The 16611-nt window shown below is 41.0% G+C and overlaps 1 protein-coding gene across 1 annotated transcript in view; it reads right to left on the bottom strand.

Annotated features, from left to right (window-relative positions):
• Positions 1 to 16611, bottom strand: part of LOC139444023 (uncharacterized) — a 46277-nt gene that overhangs the window by 20463 nt on the left and 9203 nt on the right. The window contains exons 2-3 of the mRNA XM_071224925.1: positions 2775 to 2867; positions 597 to 755 (exon numbers count right to left, since the gene is read on the bottom strand). Of these exons, the coding sequence (XP_071081026.1) occupies positions 597 to 755; positions 2775 to 2867 (252 nt within the window). The remainder of the gene's footprint in view (positions 1 to 596; positions 756 to 2774; positions 2868 to 16611) is intronic.

Raw genomic sequence — 16611 nt, forward strand, 5'->3', positions numbered from 1 at the left:
ATGACATACTCTTCAAGTGGCGTTAAACACAGGACATCATTCTCAAAAAACATTGACTGAATCACTATTAGAATATGGCAAAATATACCATTCAGGGTTACAAGGGAACAGTCTCGCTAATTAACAAGGCGTAGTATAGACGATGGGGGTACTACGCCAATCCGCAAACAATTATATAATGAGGCGGCAAGACGACACTTTGCGTAAGCAGTTGCTACATTTTGTAACAGTTACTTAGCAAAATGTAGCAACTTAACAGCTTAGCAAAGTTTCTTAGCAAAATGCAGCAACTGCTCGGCATCATGATATAATTTTATGCGGATTGGTGCAGTACCCCCATCGTCTATACTACTCAAGACTATATCAACCACGCTTTTACTTCCACCGCGTGAAGTACAGGGCGGGTGGGGTAGCCTAGTGGTAAAAGCTTACGCTCGTCAAGCCGAAGACCCGGGTTCGATTCCCGACATGGATACAACGTGTGAAGCCCATTTCTGGTGTCCCCCGCCCGGAATATTGCTAAAAACAGCGTAAACTCCTACTCACTCACTCACTCACTCACAAGAAGTCTATTTGTCAAGTTAAAACAGCTTTACCGGCTCTTGTTCTGTGCAGTCGAAGCCGCACTCGTAGGCAGTGAGAGACGCATCAAACACATTTCGTCTTCGCAGTTTCAGCCACACTTCGTTAACGTTGAACGTGATGTCAGTTTTTTCCTCCGTCTCGCGGTAGACGTAAGGACCTCTCTCTTTTACCTGTTTTAATCAAAAATTATCCCGCATCAAAAATATCACATGTCAGTAAGAACTGCATTAAAATGAAAAGTTCGCTCTGAGGCGATATCATATGCATCTAGATGTGAGGACGCCTCCATTAGGATGTCGCACTAGATGAACCTTTTAATCAGCCAATCAGTGTCCAGGCTTCTAAAGTCTTGATGGGCGAAACATTCAGACCAGCATGTCTGATTTCTGTACCTCGAAAATAATATAAATGATATAAGCTGCGCCATTTCTGCCGTTTCTGAGCACAATGGCATTTACCCGGAAGAGGAAGTGGCATCGAAGGATCAGTTATGTTCTGTGTGGGTTTTCTTATGTTAAAATTAAATTTCCCAATCGATGTAGGACAGAAATGAAACCGAATCGTTTTAAAAAGCTGACATCTGATTGGCTCAAGGCCCTAGTGTGCATCCTAAATTTGATTGGGGTCAAAGTTTACGCAGGGTTCATATCGTAGTAAAGATCTGATTTAAGTGAGACTGTGTCCAAAAGTGAAGCAAACGATGAGAAATGCGCATTTATGTATTTTTTTAAATTAATTTAGGGGTGTGGGGGTTGGGGTGTACCAAAATTAACTATCTGTAAAAATTGGGTATCTTGAAATGGGTTTCTGTAAAAACTGCCAAATTGAGGATGAATTTCATGGTTTATTAGTGTGTGATAAGTATGAACATCTTAGAAAAAAGTATATTCCGATGTTTAACAATAGGCATAAAAACAAGATGTTAATGATCAGTCTTATAAAATCCAACACATCTGCTGTTATACGCTCATTAGTAATATAGTTGAAACATATATTCCCTGTCAGATAGTTTTTACATATCATGTATATCACGTGACTAAACAAATGGAACTGAAAATGTCAGCTGTACAAAAGGCCATGTAGCCTTAAATATCGAATAAAATATCTATTTAAAATTAAGTAATTGAACACTGAATATCCCGAGAAGGGATGTGCTTAAGTATATGATTTGTGAAACAGTGACCGAATTATATTCTTAAACGTGACATTTAAATATTAAATTGCCGATCCTCTTGTAGGTTCCAACAGACATATCGTATTTCATTAACGATATTCAAGGTATTTAAATTTCATTGTACAGCACATAGCTCAAGGTATTTAAATTTCATTGTAGAGCACATAGCTCAAGGTATTTAAATTTCATTGTACAGCACATAGCATGCGATTATAACACCGCTTACTTCATCAATATGTGATGTTATCGAGATAAATCTACTCGGGTTTGCATTAATAGGTGTATGTGATAGGTTTGATGTGATCTGAGTGAGTGAATTTTGTTTTATACCCAAGCAAGCAATATTACAACTGCATCTCTATCATCCGCGCAGTGTGTCCACTCGATCCTCATTTTAATGAGGCGGGCACAGGTGGCCCAGTCGTCTGAGGCGCCGCGATTCGCTGTGCAGAGTTGCGTCCCTTGGACACGCCAGAAACCTATGATGTGGGTTCGAATCCCGGTTCGCCCCGATTATGTGTCTAGGTTTGTCAGCATCATACCCGTGCTCGTGGGTTTCACCGAAGTGGTAAACGTCCGAGACCTGCATCACTTCGGGCTTTCCTCCCACTTTAAGCTGACACGCCGAGATATAACTGGAATACTGTTAAAAGCGGCGTTACACCCAACTCACTCACACCCTGACTTATGTGACTGCGTGTCGTGCCCTTGTTTACCGTGTTTCCCTGTCAAGACTCATTTATTTACAGACTGCCGTGTTCTTATGTGATAGATTTCCATTCGCGGCAGTAACATTTATTAGATTGCATTTATGTTCTATGTCACAATAACTTTTGCCTTTGAATACATGTCTTACTTTACCATGCTTAGTTTAGATAATTTCTTTCTATGTAGCGGCGGACGTTGACATAAATGTGTTTCAATATATTTGCTATTGCATAAATATGTTTCATTTAACACATATATATATATATATATATATATTAGACAAAAGAGAGTCTTTGTTAATACACACCTTGGGTTCCTCTCCGTGAAATAGAAAGCCTTCTTTGTTTTCAAGCACCCAAAAATAGATACGATTCATTCGCTTCCACTGAGATCCCGTTCTCTAAAATACAAATACGAAAGTAAATTACATATATGGTGAGGTGAGGTGAAACGTGGCGTTCAAGATCACTGATACACCGTGCGTTCGTGCGTGGGTGCGTGCGTGCGTGCGTGCGTGCGTGCGTGCGTGTATGTATGAATGGCTGATTGATTTTATAGTGCCAGCCCACTGAGATAGCATGTCGCAGTTTAACATGAATACCCCACTCAGACACAGCATACTATCCCTGTTTTATTCCCTTTGTTCCGAGCGTCAGGCAGGGTAACAACAAGTACCATCTTTTAACGTCTGAACTAAATCGTTATCAAGTGTTTTCGAATCACTATCAAAATAGTGAGGTACAAGGTGTTTTACATCTTACATATATAACGTACTCCAACTATTAATTATATCAGCAAGACGTTTTGATGCTTAACGGTGATTTACTGTCAGTTACTTAAGCTAGCAATTACAGAGCACGTTTAATGATCAGATAACACAGTGGCTTGTTTCCAGTGGAAACTATTAATGTTAGACTATGTAATCTTGCTCCAGAAATTGGACATAACATAATACACGCACCTGACTGTAATAAACGGGATGGAAAATATTATTAGTTGATAAATTTATAAAGCACTATGTAACACCTGCACAGCAGATGTGTTTCGCGCAGGGTTTTCTATATAATAATAATCCCTAAACATGATGTTTTTTAAAAAGAAAAGCCAACTCAAGGATGCCATGCTCATATTTAATTGACATTGTGTTTTTAACATTATTATTTTTTCTTCCATGACATTGAAGAATGTTTGATCCTGAACAGTCAAATATGATTAAAACAAGTAGTTAATTTCATTAGATACCTCAATATAGGCATGCCTTTTCACACAATAACCTTGAGCACGAAACCATCGATCCATCAATAGCCTACGCATCGGTGTATGTAACAATGGATGCTGGTAACCCTTCAGAATGGTGTCCGTTCTCTATCAGAGGAACAGGTTATGAACATGATGAAATCTATTTCAGAACACACACAATTAGGTAAAACACACACACACACCACTGTGTCAGCTGCACATCATCACCGATCACACAAATGAGCAGACTCTCAGACAGTCTGTGGTACAAGTGTGTGGTACAATGCCTACTCGTATTCTGCTAAAAACGGCGGTATTGAGCAATACCTCAGGGCGACTTCGTTGGCAATGAGGTTGTGCCAGCAGGGTAATTACCACCAGTAAATCAGCATGTGAATGGTGAACATAGTTACAGATCAGGGTTGTCATCTGGGTTCAAGCACTTTGTAAATAACACTGCCACAACTATTTTGGCCGCCATGGACAGTCATGAGTAACCGTAGTAGGTCCAATTCAGCCATGTCGAAATTTGAGTTGGAGAGAAAGTCATTCTGAATAAGTAATACTGTTACTTGGGACTTCCAACTGGTACACAAGAACAGTTCAAAATATCTAAAGAACTGTTATTTAAGGGTTTTTTTTAACACAATGTTGATTTCCAAGAAATGACTAGGTTGAGGTTTTGATAAAATTTAATATATCTCTAAGAAGGGTTATTTCTTTTGCAAACGTATGTATTTTGTTAGCATTGGTTTGCATATAACTAATTAATTAATCTTGAACTTGAGTATAATGTATTTGATGTAAGTAACGTTTGTGCCAAACTATGACTCCATGAGTCACGTTCTAAGATAGAAGCGAATAAGTGTAAGTTCTTGTTGCAAGAGAGCACCGTTTCAAAGCGCTCTTGTTATCATCGTAGAAAGCATATGCACCAACTGTTTTCGAAATTTGAAGACGACGCACTGTAGATGAATTAGCTATCTCTTTTTTTAATTTGGACCCAAGCGCTTCAGCATGAGGTTTCAAAATGTATAAATAAGAGGTATCTGCAGTTAGACTATAACAATTTTCAAAACACAGAAGGTTTATCTGAAAATGTTTGAATGATCAGTTCAAGAAACCAATGTCCTACATTCTGTCGTAGCCTACTAATTTCTAACATGTGTCCAAATATATATAGGAGCCTGTATACTGTGATGTCAACACCAAAGGGCCACCCATATGTTATTTACGTTATAACAGTAAGATCCAACACTTCAAACAGTTAAATATCCGTTATGAAATGAACACTCATACAAATTGACGATAATCACTCGGAAAAACGACAAGCTTTCGGAAAAAACGACGACAAGCACTCGAAAAATTGAGAAGCACTCAGAAAAACGACGACTTGCATTTTTTGTCATTTAAAGCAAGAGGTTTTGATTAGATATCCGTTATGAAATGAACACTCGTAAAAATTGACGACAAGCTTTCGGAAAAACGACGACAAGCACTCGAAAAAACGAGGAGAAGCATTCAGAAAAACTGACGACAAGCACCCGGAAAAAACGACAAGCACTCGAAAAAACGCCGATAAGCACGTGAATAAACGAGAAGCACTCAGAAAAACGACGTATTGCATCTTTTGTCATTTAAGGCAAGAAGGTTTTTCATTCACATTAGCATCTCATCCAACTGTGATCTCTTCCCTGCCGGATGAAAAGGAACTTATTTGGACCTAAGGCAATTGTTTAAGGAAACACCACACGTTCGGTATTACCCGCGATACAGTTTGGGCAGGACCAAAGACCATATGAAATAATATGGATATTTTCTTTTAATATTGGAAACATACAACAATGTGCTTCCGCTGGATTTTGCTCAATATAATCAGAGCACTGATGAATACTCTGAATCCCTAAGCCAATTTGTTCAAGTAGAACATCGATACGTCACTTAAACAACCACATGTGCACCTACAGCCTTGTCAAGAGAGTCATTTCGTTGTAGAATACAAAGGCACATATAGAAGCTAATTTGTAGTAATTTATGTAAGATATATACAAATAGATGTTATACAAGGTTGACATTAACCACAACATTAACATTAACACCTAAATAAATAAAAATACAACTGACACTTGCAAACAATACAATGGACACCAGAAATGGGCTTCACACATTGTACCCATGTCGGGAATCAAACCCGGGTCTTCGACGTGACGAGCGAACGCTTTAACCACTAGGCTACCCGACCGCCCCTTTAACTTTGGAAACAGGGATTGTACAAAGTCTAATCCAGGTCGTGCAATCACTTCCACAGAGACATCTGTTCTGGCTATAGTTAGGCGATCAGGTATGGCTTAGACCACTGTGATATTAACAGATTAGTAGTGCTGATATCGATTAGCCCAGTGGCTGTTATTATGATGGCGTTTAGCAAATGCACCTGCTGACCTCTCGCAAGAACAACAAACGTTCACACAATTATAATTAGCTTTTCCCTTTCATTGGACTCAATCGATGAAACAGTAACACAACACTTTATCGAAAATTATGAACATTTTTCGATTTCAGACTGAATTTTGTTATTGTGCTTGAAGAAAATAAAAGCGACAAAACACTTTCCATATTCATAATAATTCCCTGCCCAAATCAGCGCCGATTATACGATTCCGACTGTATCATGATCATGTGTTTAATATTCACTATCATATAGTGATGGTACCAGGTGTTCTGAAAAAGGTAAGCGTGTCCCAACACTCCGATGGCACCCGTCACAAACACATGCGAAGTCAAGTCAACTGTTCACCTGCAAAAAGCACGGGAACATTTTGTACAAGCCGCCTCCGTGGTCTAGTGGATAGAGTGTCTGCCCGAAGAGCGGAAGGTCGTGGGTTCGATCCCAAAAGACGTTTTAAGATTGTACCTGTTGTAACCCTGCCTGGCGCTCGGCATTAAGGGGCTAAAACAAGGACTGGTCGGCTCGGAGTCAGTATACTGTGTCTGAGTAGGGTAGTCGTTATATAAGTGCAATAATCTAATCTTGAACGATAAACGCCATTTCACCCTACCTGTCATGCGACACGGGAGTGTTTGATATATTGTTTTTCGAACCCATCCCCCCAAAATAATAACGCCATATCGACGGCCCCTAACAAGTGTCTGGGACTGGGCAACACATGAACATAAGCAATAATGGCAGCGAAATGAGCGTTACCGTTAATACGCACAATATTTTATCGCAGAGGATGGCGGAAAACGTGAAAATATCATCTTACGGACAATTACATGTTAACCACGCGTTCAGTCGCCTACCTACGGTCAGGCGCTAAATTGCCCGTTATATAACAACGTGACTTTGTGAAGATAGGCTGTCATTCTCTACAAAATTGATTGTAGTCCTTCGAGTACTGGCACAAATTACAAGGTGACTTTGTGAAAATAGCTTGTCATTTTTTACAAAACTGGTTGGTGTCTTTCGAGCACTGGCTCATATTACAAGAGTATTATGTAGCTTTTATACGCTTTCCAGTTTGGTGAACAACACGAGTTATGGTGCTGACGAATCAGTGATCAAAATTGAATCAGGGACTGGAACCTGACACAAGAAAGGGACGTAACTCTATACAGCGACTTGCGGCTCCAAAGATGTATAGGCCGAAAATAAGTACACAGGAAAACATATACTGTTACATCTTCCCGAGGCAAGAGCGTTAACTGACTTTACAAGTCCAGTTTCCACCCTTGCCAAACTAGGCTGGAATTCCTGGCCTTGATCGTAGCGCCACCAGTGGCTATTACGAGTTACGTCCATTCTATACCTCTCTCGGGGCGGTCGGGTAGCCTAGTGGTTAAAGCGTTCGCTCGTCACGCCGATGACCCGGGTTCGATTCCCGACATGGGTACAATGTGTGAAGCCCATTTCTGGTGTCCCCAGCCGTGATATTGCTGGAATATTGCTAAAAGTGGCGTAAAACAAAACTCACTCACTCAGTATACCTCTCCCATATGTACCAATCAGATTCCACCTCTCGTATCACATGCATTTGTTTCAAACAAAATGGTGGCGCCCAGTCAAGACGATATGATCGACCATCAAGATCTATTTTGTGATAAAACGGTTCTTACTTCGCGAAGTACATCAAATCACGTGAGCATCTTGATCAAAAACATGTAAAGATTTGGAAAATATCTGTTGACAACGAGTTGGCGATGCACATGCTTTGCAAATCCTGCAATCAACCGAACTCTGCATGACAGTTTACGAACCGGATTTCGATTTCGGTGCGCGATTTTGATTGGACTATGCATAGACTCGTTAGTCCAGCCAAAATGTAACTCCATAAACCCAGCCTAGTTCGACAAGGGTGGAAACAGGACTTTTATAGTCAGTTAACTCTCGTACCTCGGGAAGATGATACTGTTACAGATTGATCCTGAAAACTGTATCCTGTTGTAACCATGCCACATGTCTACTCAACCATCACCTAACACATTAATTACTCAAAGTTCTTGCACCAGTGAGTCACAATTTCTTCGTTATTGTGCTATATTCGAAGTGCAACGGTACCCCCTGTCGGTGTCGAATTCTTAAAGACGAGAAGAAGCACTTTTATGATGCCAGAGAAAAAAGCAATAGGCAAAGTTACTTCCCTTTTTCGAATGTCCTGTCTTTAAAAAAAAAAATTATTAAAATAATTTACGAAACGAGAAATCCATTATATTTTTTCATGTCCGAAAAATGTATATCCAAGCGGGTGAACAGGCGGGGATGAAAAAAACAAATTCTTGAGCTTGACGGTAATTAAGGACTGGCGGGACATGGAGAAAAGAAATGGGCTGAAAATTGAGCGTTCTTATCTCTATATATCTTACGCCAACCAGATTCACTTTCACCAAATGTACTGACACAGCCTAGTGGTTTTCCAGTGCCCTTCCGGTTAACGGCTGCAATAAGTTACGAGGTCTATTTGTTAAACAACTCGTCAATCAACTATACTCTTTGATGTTTCCGTTTGGCTGTTGAAAAAGAAGCGTGCTCTCGTGACAGTTAACTCGTATAGTGCAAGTAATGAATGATTTATATCCTGTATGAGAAGACGGGTGTTGTATATGACAATATGACTGTGTCGATATCACGTCCCCTCTAACCGATCAATGCTACAGCCTAATGATACACCAAGGGGGAGTTGGGCACAAACATGTATTTCATGTGAGAACTTGCCAATTTCATTCTTCGATTATCGTCTTGATGAATTACGTGGATAAACATAACTGGGACATATCACATTGTTAGCTTGAAATAAATTTATCCTTTAAACTAACCTAATAAGCGGATAAGGATTTCAAAACGAAAGGCCGTCTTTAACAGTCATGAAACTGTCCTTTCCATTGATTTCCACCCCTCTATTTGCATTTCACGCCCAATGGAATCTGTTTCGTCGAATTAAACAGATTGGTTATTCTCGTTGACGTTTTCTATTTACTGAATATATGCATTAACCACGAGACCGTTGTGGGATTAACCTGATTTCCTGTAATTCGTGGTTCGTGAATTCACTGCTGCTGATTGGCTAGGACCACTATAGGATGAGCACTGACAACATTTACAAGAAAACTATTGCGCCTGAAATAAGGAGCAGCCTGATATTATTTCACAAGATTATTTTATCAGTGGAAGAAAACATTTTCAAAAACATACTTGAGTCCGACCACTTGTTTGGCTTTTCACTTCGGATGTCAGTAGTTCTGTACATAGTGAAATTACGTTACTCGAGGCCCTAAAAGACCATAGAAATACACAGCTCGAGACAAGAGGAGGACCACTCTCCTGATCTGGATCTCTTGCAGCAAAGAGGGTTTGGGTGATCCTGGCAGTCAGGCTGGTTAGGCTCATCATCAGCTCAGGGCCCTTGTCCCCACTACACGCAGCCCAGACAGCGAATAGGATTCTCCCAGGAAGCGCTGCCTAGTCAAACCCACTCAGAACATTTCGGAGATGTGAAGACTCCCCAACACTGCAGCCTTCTGCATTACCAGATTGTCAGAAGGGATGTGTTCCTAGCATCAAACTCGGGCACTCTCCAAATGTCAGTCAACAGAGTGGGAGGTACCAAACCTAAGGCACCGAATACAATGGGGAGTCGAACAACTGGGTACCTGGGATGCAGCGTCACATTTGGAAGCGAATCTTGTCAATCACATTAGTGTCAAAAGAGACTTAGGATCTATCAAAAAGGACAAGATCAGGTTTGTTGGCCTGGATAGGTCTGAGACTGTATAAGGGCCTATTCCAAAGAGTTTTGCATTTCTCATTTTTCACGACACCCTCTGCATATTCTGGGTTGAATCATGGATGGACGTCTGTGTGAAAACCACGATCAATAAAAGGATAGAGCCACTCCATCATGTCGCTTAAGATACTGTGTTTGTGCCAAAGCTGGGCATCCACTGACAATGTGTTGGGCAGTCTCATTAAATTTATTGGATATTCTACATTTCATACTGATATTTTCGGCAAATCAAACATTGACGGTTTCGAATTGTTGTTGTTATTGTTTGTCATTCTTTGTAAACAATGATATACTCATTAATCAGGAGTGTATAAATCATAACAGCCACTGATGACAAAGAAGAATCAGTATTTTGCAGTCATACCTCATTTGTGAGACTCCCCAGTTGTTAGAGGTGGCTTGTCATATGATATATGTTATATATCATATGATATATGATATTTACCTGTTGTGGGAATGGACCAGTCCTAGTAGACTGAATCCGCTATATAATTAAGATCAAGTTAATAAATTCCTTTGACGTTAATGTTTATGAATGATCTACTCAAATACAATAGGATTATACACTGTTTTATTTTCTGCCGGTATAGATTTAACAATGAACCATTTGATCATGAAAACAACTTTAATTTGTAAGTACTCGGCACTTCTGACATCAGCTTTTCACAAAAATGTTAGGTTTTTCAATTCATATGTTTTCACTAGATAGTGCATATATTGGCAGAGATATCTGAATTCGTCACACACGTGGCAGGTTTACAGAAAGTTGACTTTGTGACATCGCAGAGAGGCTCAAAGAAGAATGACCGAAAGTACTGATGTTTTAATCACCTTGTACAAAAAACGCCACAGTCGGGGCACCAAATGGCCTCCAATCCATTAGACTCTATGTTTATCTGTAATCGATCTTCAAGTTCTGTGTCTCACGTAATGTGAGTGTTTGGGATACAGTGGCATCTTGGTTGGGTTGGTGAATGTGTTCTCCGAACTACGGAATAACCGCAGCTGCCGTGGCACGCGGTACAGCCAAAAAACTCCTTCCGTGACATCCGTAGGCAGCTGTTTCATATGTGCACGTGGTTCGAGGTTAGTTAAAGGCTTAAGACATTACAAACCAACATATTAATCACAGTGACAACAAGGACGTTTGGGAAAAAAACATTGTTAAAAAAATACTTCGAAAAGATAATTTTGCTTCACGTCCCACAAACTAAAAATCTTCGCTCGAGAAATGAGAAAATGTGTTTTGAAAAAAAGAAATATTAGGCTCCCTCTTTCAGAAAACAATATCCATCTAAAACAAACAAATCCAACACTCCCCCCAACCCCCTAGCCTTAACCCCAATGATAAATTTTATGATTATGGAAAGCGTTTTGTCGCTTGTATTATTATATCATTAATTGTTGCCATCATACAAAACTTACTAGGTGGGTGAAATGGGGTTTAACGTCGCGTCCAAGATTATTGCACTTATATAGCGACGTGCATGTACGTGTGTGTGTGTGTTTGTGTGGCTGCTTGTACTTGTCCGGACTGATGCCGATTTATAGTGCTAGCTCACTGAGATACCATGCCGCAGTTTAACATGAATACCCCACTCAGACACAGTATACTGACTCCGAGCCAACCAGTCCTTGTTTTAGCCCCTTAATGCCGACCGCCAGACAGGGTAACAAGTACCATCTTTTAACGTCTTTTGGTATGACGCGGCCGGGGATCGAACCCCGGACCTTCCTCTCTCCGGGCGGACGCTCTACCATTAGACCACGGAGGCGGTCTTTCTTGTAATAAAGTTTCAGCTGTGTCAGTGTCCCAATATAATGTGAAGATACTTCTAGATACATGACAATAATAAAGTGGCGGTGCATAACGTTGTCCAAGGTAATACCAGTCACCATAGGTTCTTGCGATAATGATGCCCTTACCACTTGGCATCAAGGTACGTCGTATTGATCCGGTAACGTAACATGCACTAACACGATACTGATTGTTCATTGACAACACAATACACAGCCCATGCTACGACTTACGTAACTCATATACAGAAATATTACTCTTCTTCAGCACTTTATTAAATGGCAGAACATACGCCTGCTAATTGAGTCTCTTATCAACGTGTGTACCGTACTTCATTATCATCTAGTGAGGTCCAGGCAATGTCCTAATGTCAGAGCCATGTTGGTGACGGATATATTGTTTCTGGCTGACCATTAACAGCAATATTATTTTACACTATTAACATGAGTTAGCGGACAAAGTAGTGTTGGAGTTTGTCTGACAGTTTGTCTTTTCACTTTTAACATGGTATGTCAATCTCTATGTCCGGATTTATTTAAAGTTTACCAATTACACAGTTAACGCTGTGAACATGTGTTACGTATTTACCTATTGTATGACAAAATATATCGTCTCTGTGGCGGATCCATGAGCTTTTTAAAGGAGGGGTTCAAATGTAGGCCGTAGTTGCTTATGTATTTCAACAGATACTAAAGTATGCATATACCTATAATACAACGGTTTTACGGGTATGGCTGGAACGTTCTGTGCCTAAGTATGATGGACTGAGTTGATGGGGTTGGTTGCTAATTATTTGTCAACTGAGTCCCTTAGCCTTGCTATTCTAACGCAGTTGCCTGAGCAGATTCGGATAATATTGGCCAATAATTGGCCTGATCTTTCGGGAGGTAGTTCACCAGTAGGATTCCTTTGGAATCCCAGGAAAGGGAAACTATCACCTTACTAGTGGATGGAACAGACTTCGCCATCTTCTTCGGAAGAGGCGTTAGAGGTTTTCACTGCTTTGACCGTTTAGACTCAAATCGCTCAAACAATACAGCAGGGTTTGCCTTCAAAACGACGTAATATCTAACAAGAGATGATTAACCAGGATAGTTTCTGATCAGAAGCCTTAGAACCCAGCGTGCTGAAACCTTGGACCAGTTCATTCTTCAGAATGGTCTCCACTCTCTTATGAGCCATGCCTACATCCTTGGCTGTGACCTGTGGTGCATTGTCGGTCATCCATAATCACATCATATATTTTATCAGCATTCCCCTTAGTATTGACAGTTGGTTGGAGGTCTTCCTGATCTTGGATCATCTTCGAGGTTCTTTTTTTCCTTCTTGAACTCTGCTGCCCACATCTTAACAGTGGCAAAGAAAGGAGCGTCATCCCCTAAACTTGACACAATGACCGCATCGGTGCCTGTTTCAGCCCCTTCAGTTGGAAATACCTCGGTGGCAACATTTGTTCATTCCCATTTTCAACAGAAAATGCCCAGTCACTTTGATGCTTTCGGACATATGTTACTTCTCAATACATGCAAACTGTTAAGGGCGTACTATTCACCATCCATAGTTAGGCTCCGAACTTTTCAGCCACCCCTCGTATGTTTGTGTTGTTGTTAGTGTAGTCAAAGGGGGCCGAAACCCATGTGCCCCTCCCCCAGCCTCACCCCAAACACACCCACTGACCGCCATTCCGTATCTAGATTGATATACAGTCCCAGAAATAAAGTCTTATTTAAAAAGATATAGCTAAAATATAAAATTTAAAAACAAAACGGAGTCTTAAAAAACAATGCTTAATTTCAACTTGCCTAGTCATTCTAGACTTTGGAGAGTTGGACACCTTTTTTTCCCTTATTCTCTAGGATCGGGGTATTTAGGTCCGCGACAAACTAATCCCGGATCCTCCACTGCTCCTTCCCACACATGTAGCATGTCTCCCCGGGGGATACAGCGTCTCCGTGCCCCCGTCCCGCAACGGCCAGGCATCCCCAGCGTGCCAACCTGCACCTAAACAACCCACTGACGCATCAACGTCACATGGTGTTATTGTTCTCCCACAAAGACACCGAGTAAGTGACAGCTGAAGTAATTAGCCCCAGTTTTCTGGTACGACCCGGGACTTAATCTCATAACGGTACATAATGCTTGATTGGGTTTGGTAAGAAACACGTGCGATCATACAGGAAACAAGCATCTTACTGGCGATAAAAGTACACTCCGAGGAATAAGCTCTTCCGATCGTAGACGATCTCATCCTACATGTTTTTCAGTCATATCAATGCACACTTGATAGGCTAAACGTTCGTTTTATCTACAGGATGCCCATCTCGAAGGCACGTTTCTCTTTTGCTTCGCGTTTCAAGGTGCCATGTTCTGGTGCTTTTTCCAAAATCAATTACAATTACATGTTTAGCTATACATAATTAAGACGCCATGACAGTTTGTCAGATAAACTCTGGTCAGACGCGAAGGACGGTACAGAGGACAAGGAATCGAACCAATGGGACCAAATCTAGTCTCATTGAAATTGCTCTACTCTGGCATGATTCCTCTCTGTTTTCTTTTACAGATATCGAAAATTCTGACTCGAGGCGGTTAAGAAATGAAGCCGGATTGTTTTAGAAAGCTGACATCTGATTGGCCCTAGAACCCACGCATCTTTGCCCGGCGTTGATCATGCTGTTGTGATATTGATGAATTTGTTAGTTGAATAAAAGAACGTTTAACGTAACGTTATTCTGTGTAACGTTCAACGCCATCTTAGTGCTCCCTGGCTTCGGGCCGGTTGAGCGTTGTGGTTCAAGCTTTCGCACGTAACGCCAAATGTCCGGGTTCGATTCCAGAAGCCAATTTCTGGAGTCCTGGAATATTGCTCAAACGGTGTAAAACCATACTCACACATTGGTTGGTTTCGCCAAAGTACTCAATCTCTTCAACGTACAGCCCTTCCGGGCCCTCTCCCTCCGTGGGTTCACACGCCGTGATATAACTGTGTAATGCTGTTCAAACGGCACTCACTCACTCACTCACTCACATTGAAATGTTTTATCCTATTTGTGTTCTAGAGGGGGCATGGTTGGCCCAGTCAACTAACGCGCCGCAATTCGCTGTGCAGAGCTGCGTACCCTTGGACACGCCAGAAACCTATGATTGTGGGTTCGAATCCCGGTTCACCCCGATTATGTTTCAAGGTTTGTCAGCACCATAGACGAGCTCGTGGGTTTCACCGAAGTGGTAAACGTCTCAGACCTGCATTACCTCGGGCTTTCTTCCAACATTAAGCTGACACGCCGTGATATAACTGGAATACTGTTTAAAGCGGCGTTAAACCAAACTCACTCACTCACTTCTGTTCTAGAGGATGAAATGTCCGTGTCTCAAAGGAACTGGCCTTCTAGGCGGATCCAAAGCCACCCGCCCCTCTTTGAAAACCAAATGTTGTAGGCAGTAAAATTATCTGAGAGAGGCTTTTAGTATTTTGGACACTTCCCTTCTAAAAATGCGGGATCCGCCCTGAGGCTCCCGTATACAAAGAGTTCGTGGAACAAGACACATTCGCACTATCTGACACTGAAGCCCAGGATAGGTGTCTGGGGACTTATTCTGACCCTGCCTCCTCACGAGGGATGGAAACTGATGCGTGTGTGTGAACTATTAGATCCCGTGGAGCCGATACGAGTGCCTCGCTTACATAGTGCGAAGACATTTCCGTTAACCGGCACATCGATGTTGTTGTGTCACCGAATGTCTTTCACCGAAAGTCACGGGTGGCCGCTCATACTGAATAAAATATTGAAGATTCAGCTTGGCAGAATTGAAATATAAAATTAATGGAATAAAGTTGTAATAATAAATGGAAAACTCAAAATAATTTAAAGATAAATGAATGTATACCAAATATGAAAAAATAATATATATCATAAATAGATAATTGATGTTTTCTGTTATATTGAATTAATGTTTAGTTGATACGGAATAAGGAATACGATACCCGAAAACATCCCTGCCTTTCCATATTCCCGATTCGCAATAACCTGGGGCGGTCGGGTAGCCTAGTGGTTAAAGCGTTCGCTCTTCACGCCGAAGATCCGGGTTCGATTCCCGACATGGGTACAATGTGTGAAGCCCATTTCTGGTGTCCCCCGCCGTGATATTGCTGGAATATTGCTAAAAGCGGCGTAAAACCATACTCACTCACTCACTCACACAATAACCTTATCGTAATACACTGCCAGGGAAAAGGAAGTATACACCCATGTTTGTTGGTGGCTAAAATGAAACAAACAATGGATGTTAATGGATGATGATGCAGTTGATACGGTAAACATAGTTGTAATTTGTACCGGAAGTTTGCAGTGTTTCAGCGACTGTTAACGTATGAAAACGTTTGTACTTGTTTGGTCATAAAAAAAATTAAGAGGATACTTTGAACTTTTGTCCTCGGCAGTTTATTTTTATTACATCCGTGTATAATGTGTGTGTGGGTAGTTTTACGTCAATTTTCCATCTTTATCACTGTGGCCTGTAAACGATCGCATCTGGCAGGCAACCCAGTGGTTGATGGCATGATTAACGTCCTTCGTCGTCGGGCATTAAACATTGTTATTCTTGAAGTGTTCGGTACAACTAAAACAGATGTATATATACCCAAAACAAATAATCTGCATGTATCATCTACGCACATAATTCAGATTCATCCAACGGGGCTGCCCGTGTGTAACATAACATCATGTTCTTCCCAGACATATTGATTAATGAGATGTGCTTGTCTCGCCAACAAGTCCTCAGCACGTTTACCACACCAATCTATATTAGTTTTAATTACCCACCAA

The sequence above is a fragment of the Haliotis cracherodii genome, unplaced genomic scaffold, assembly GCF_022045235.1.
Source record: "Haliotis cracherodii isolate W230 unplaced genomic scaffold, xgHalCrac1.p SCAF_5, whole genome shotgun sequence".
Lineage (NCBI taxonomy): Eukaryota > Metazoa > Mollusca > Gastropoda > Lepetellida > Haliotidae > Haliotis > Haliotis cracherodii.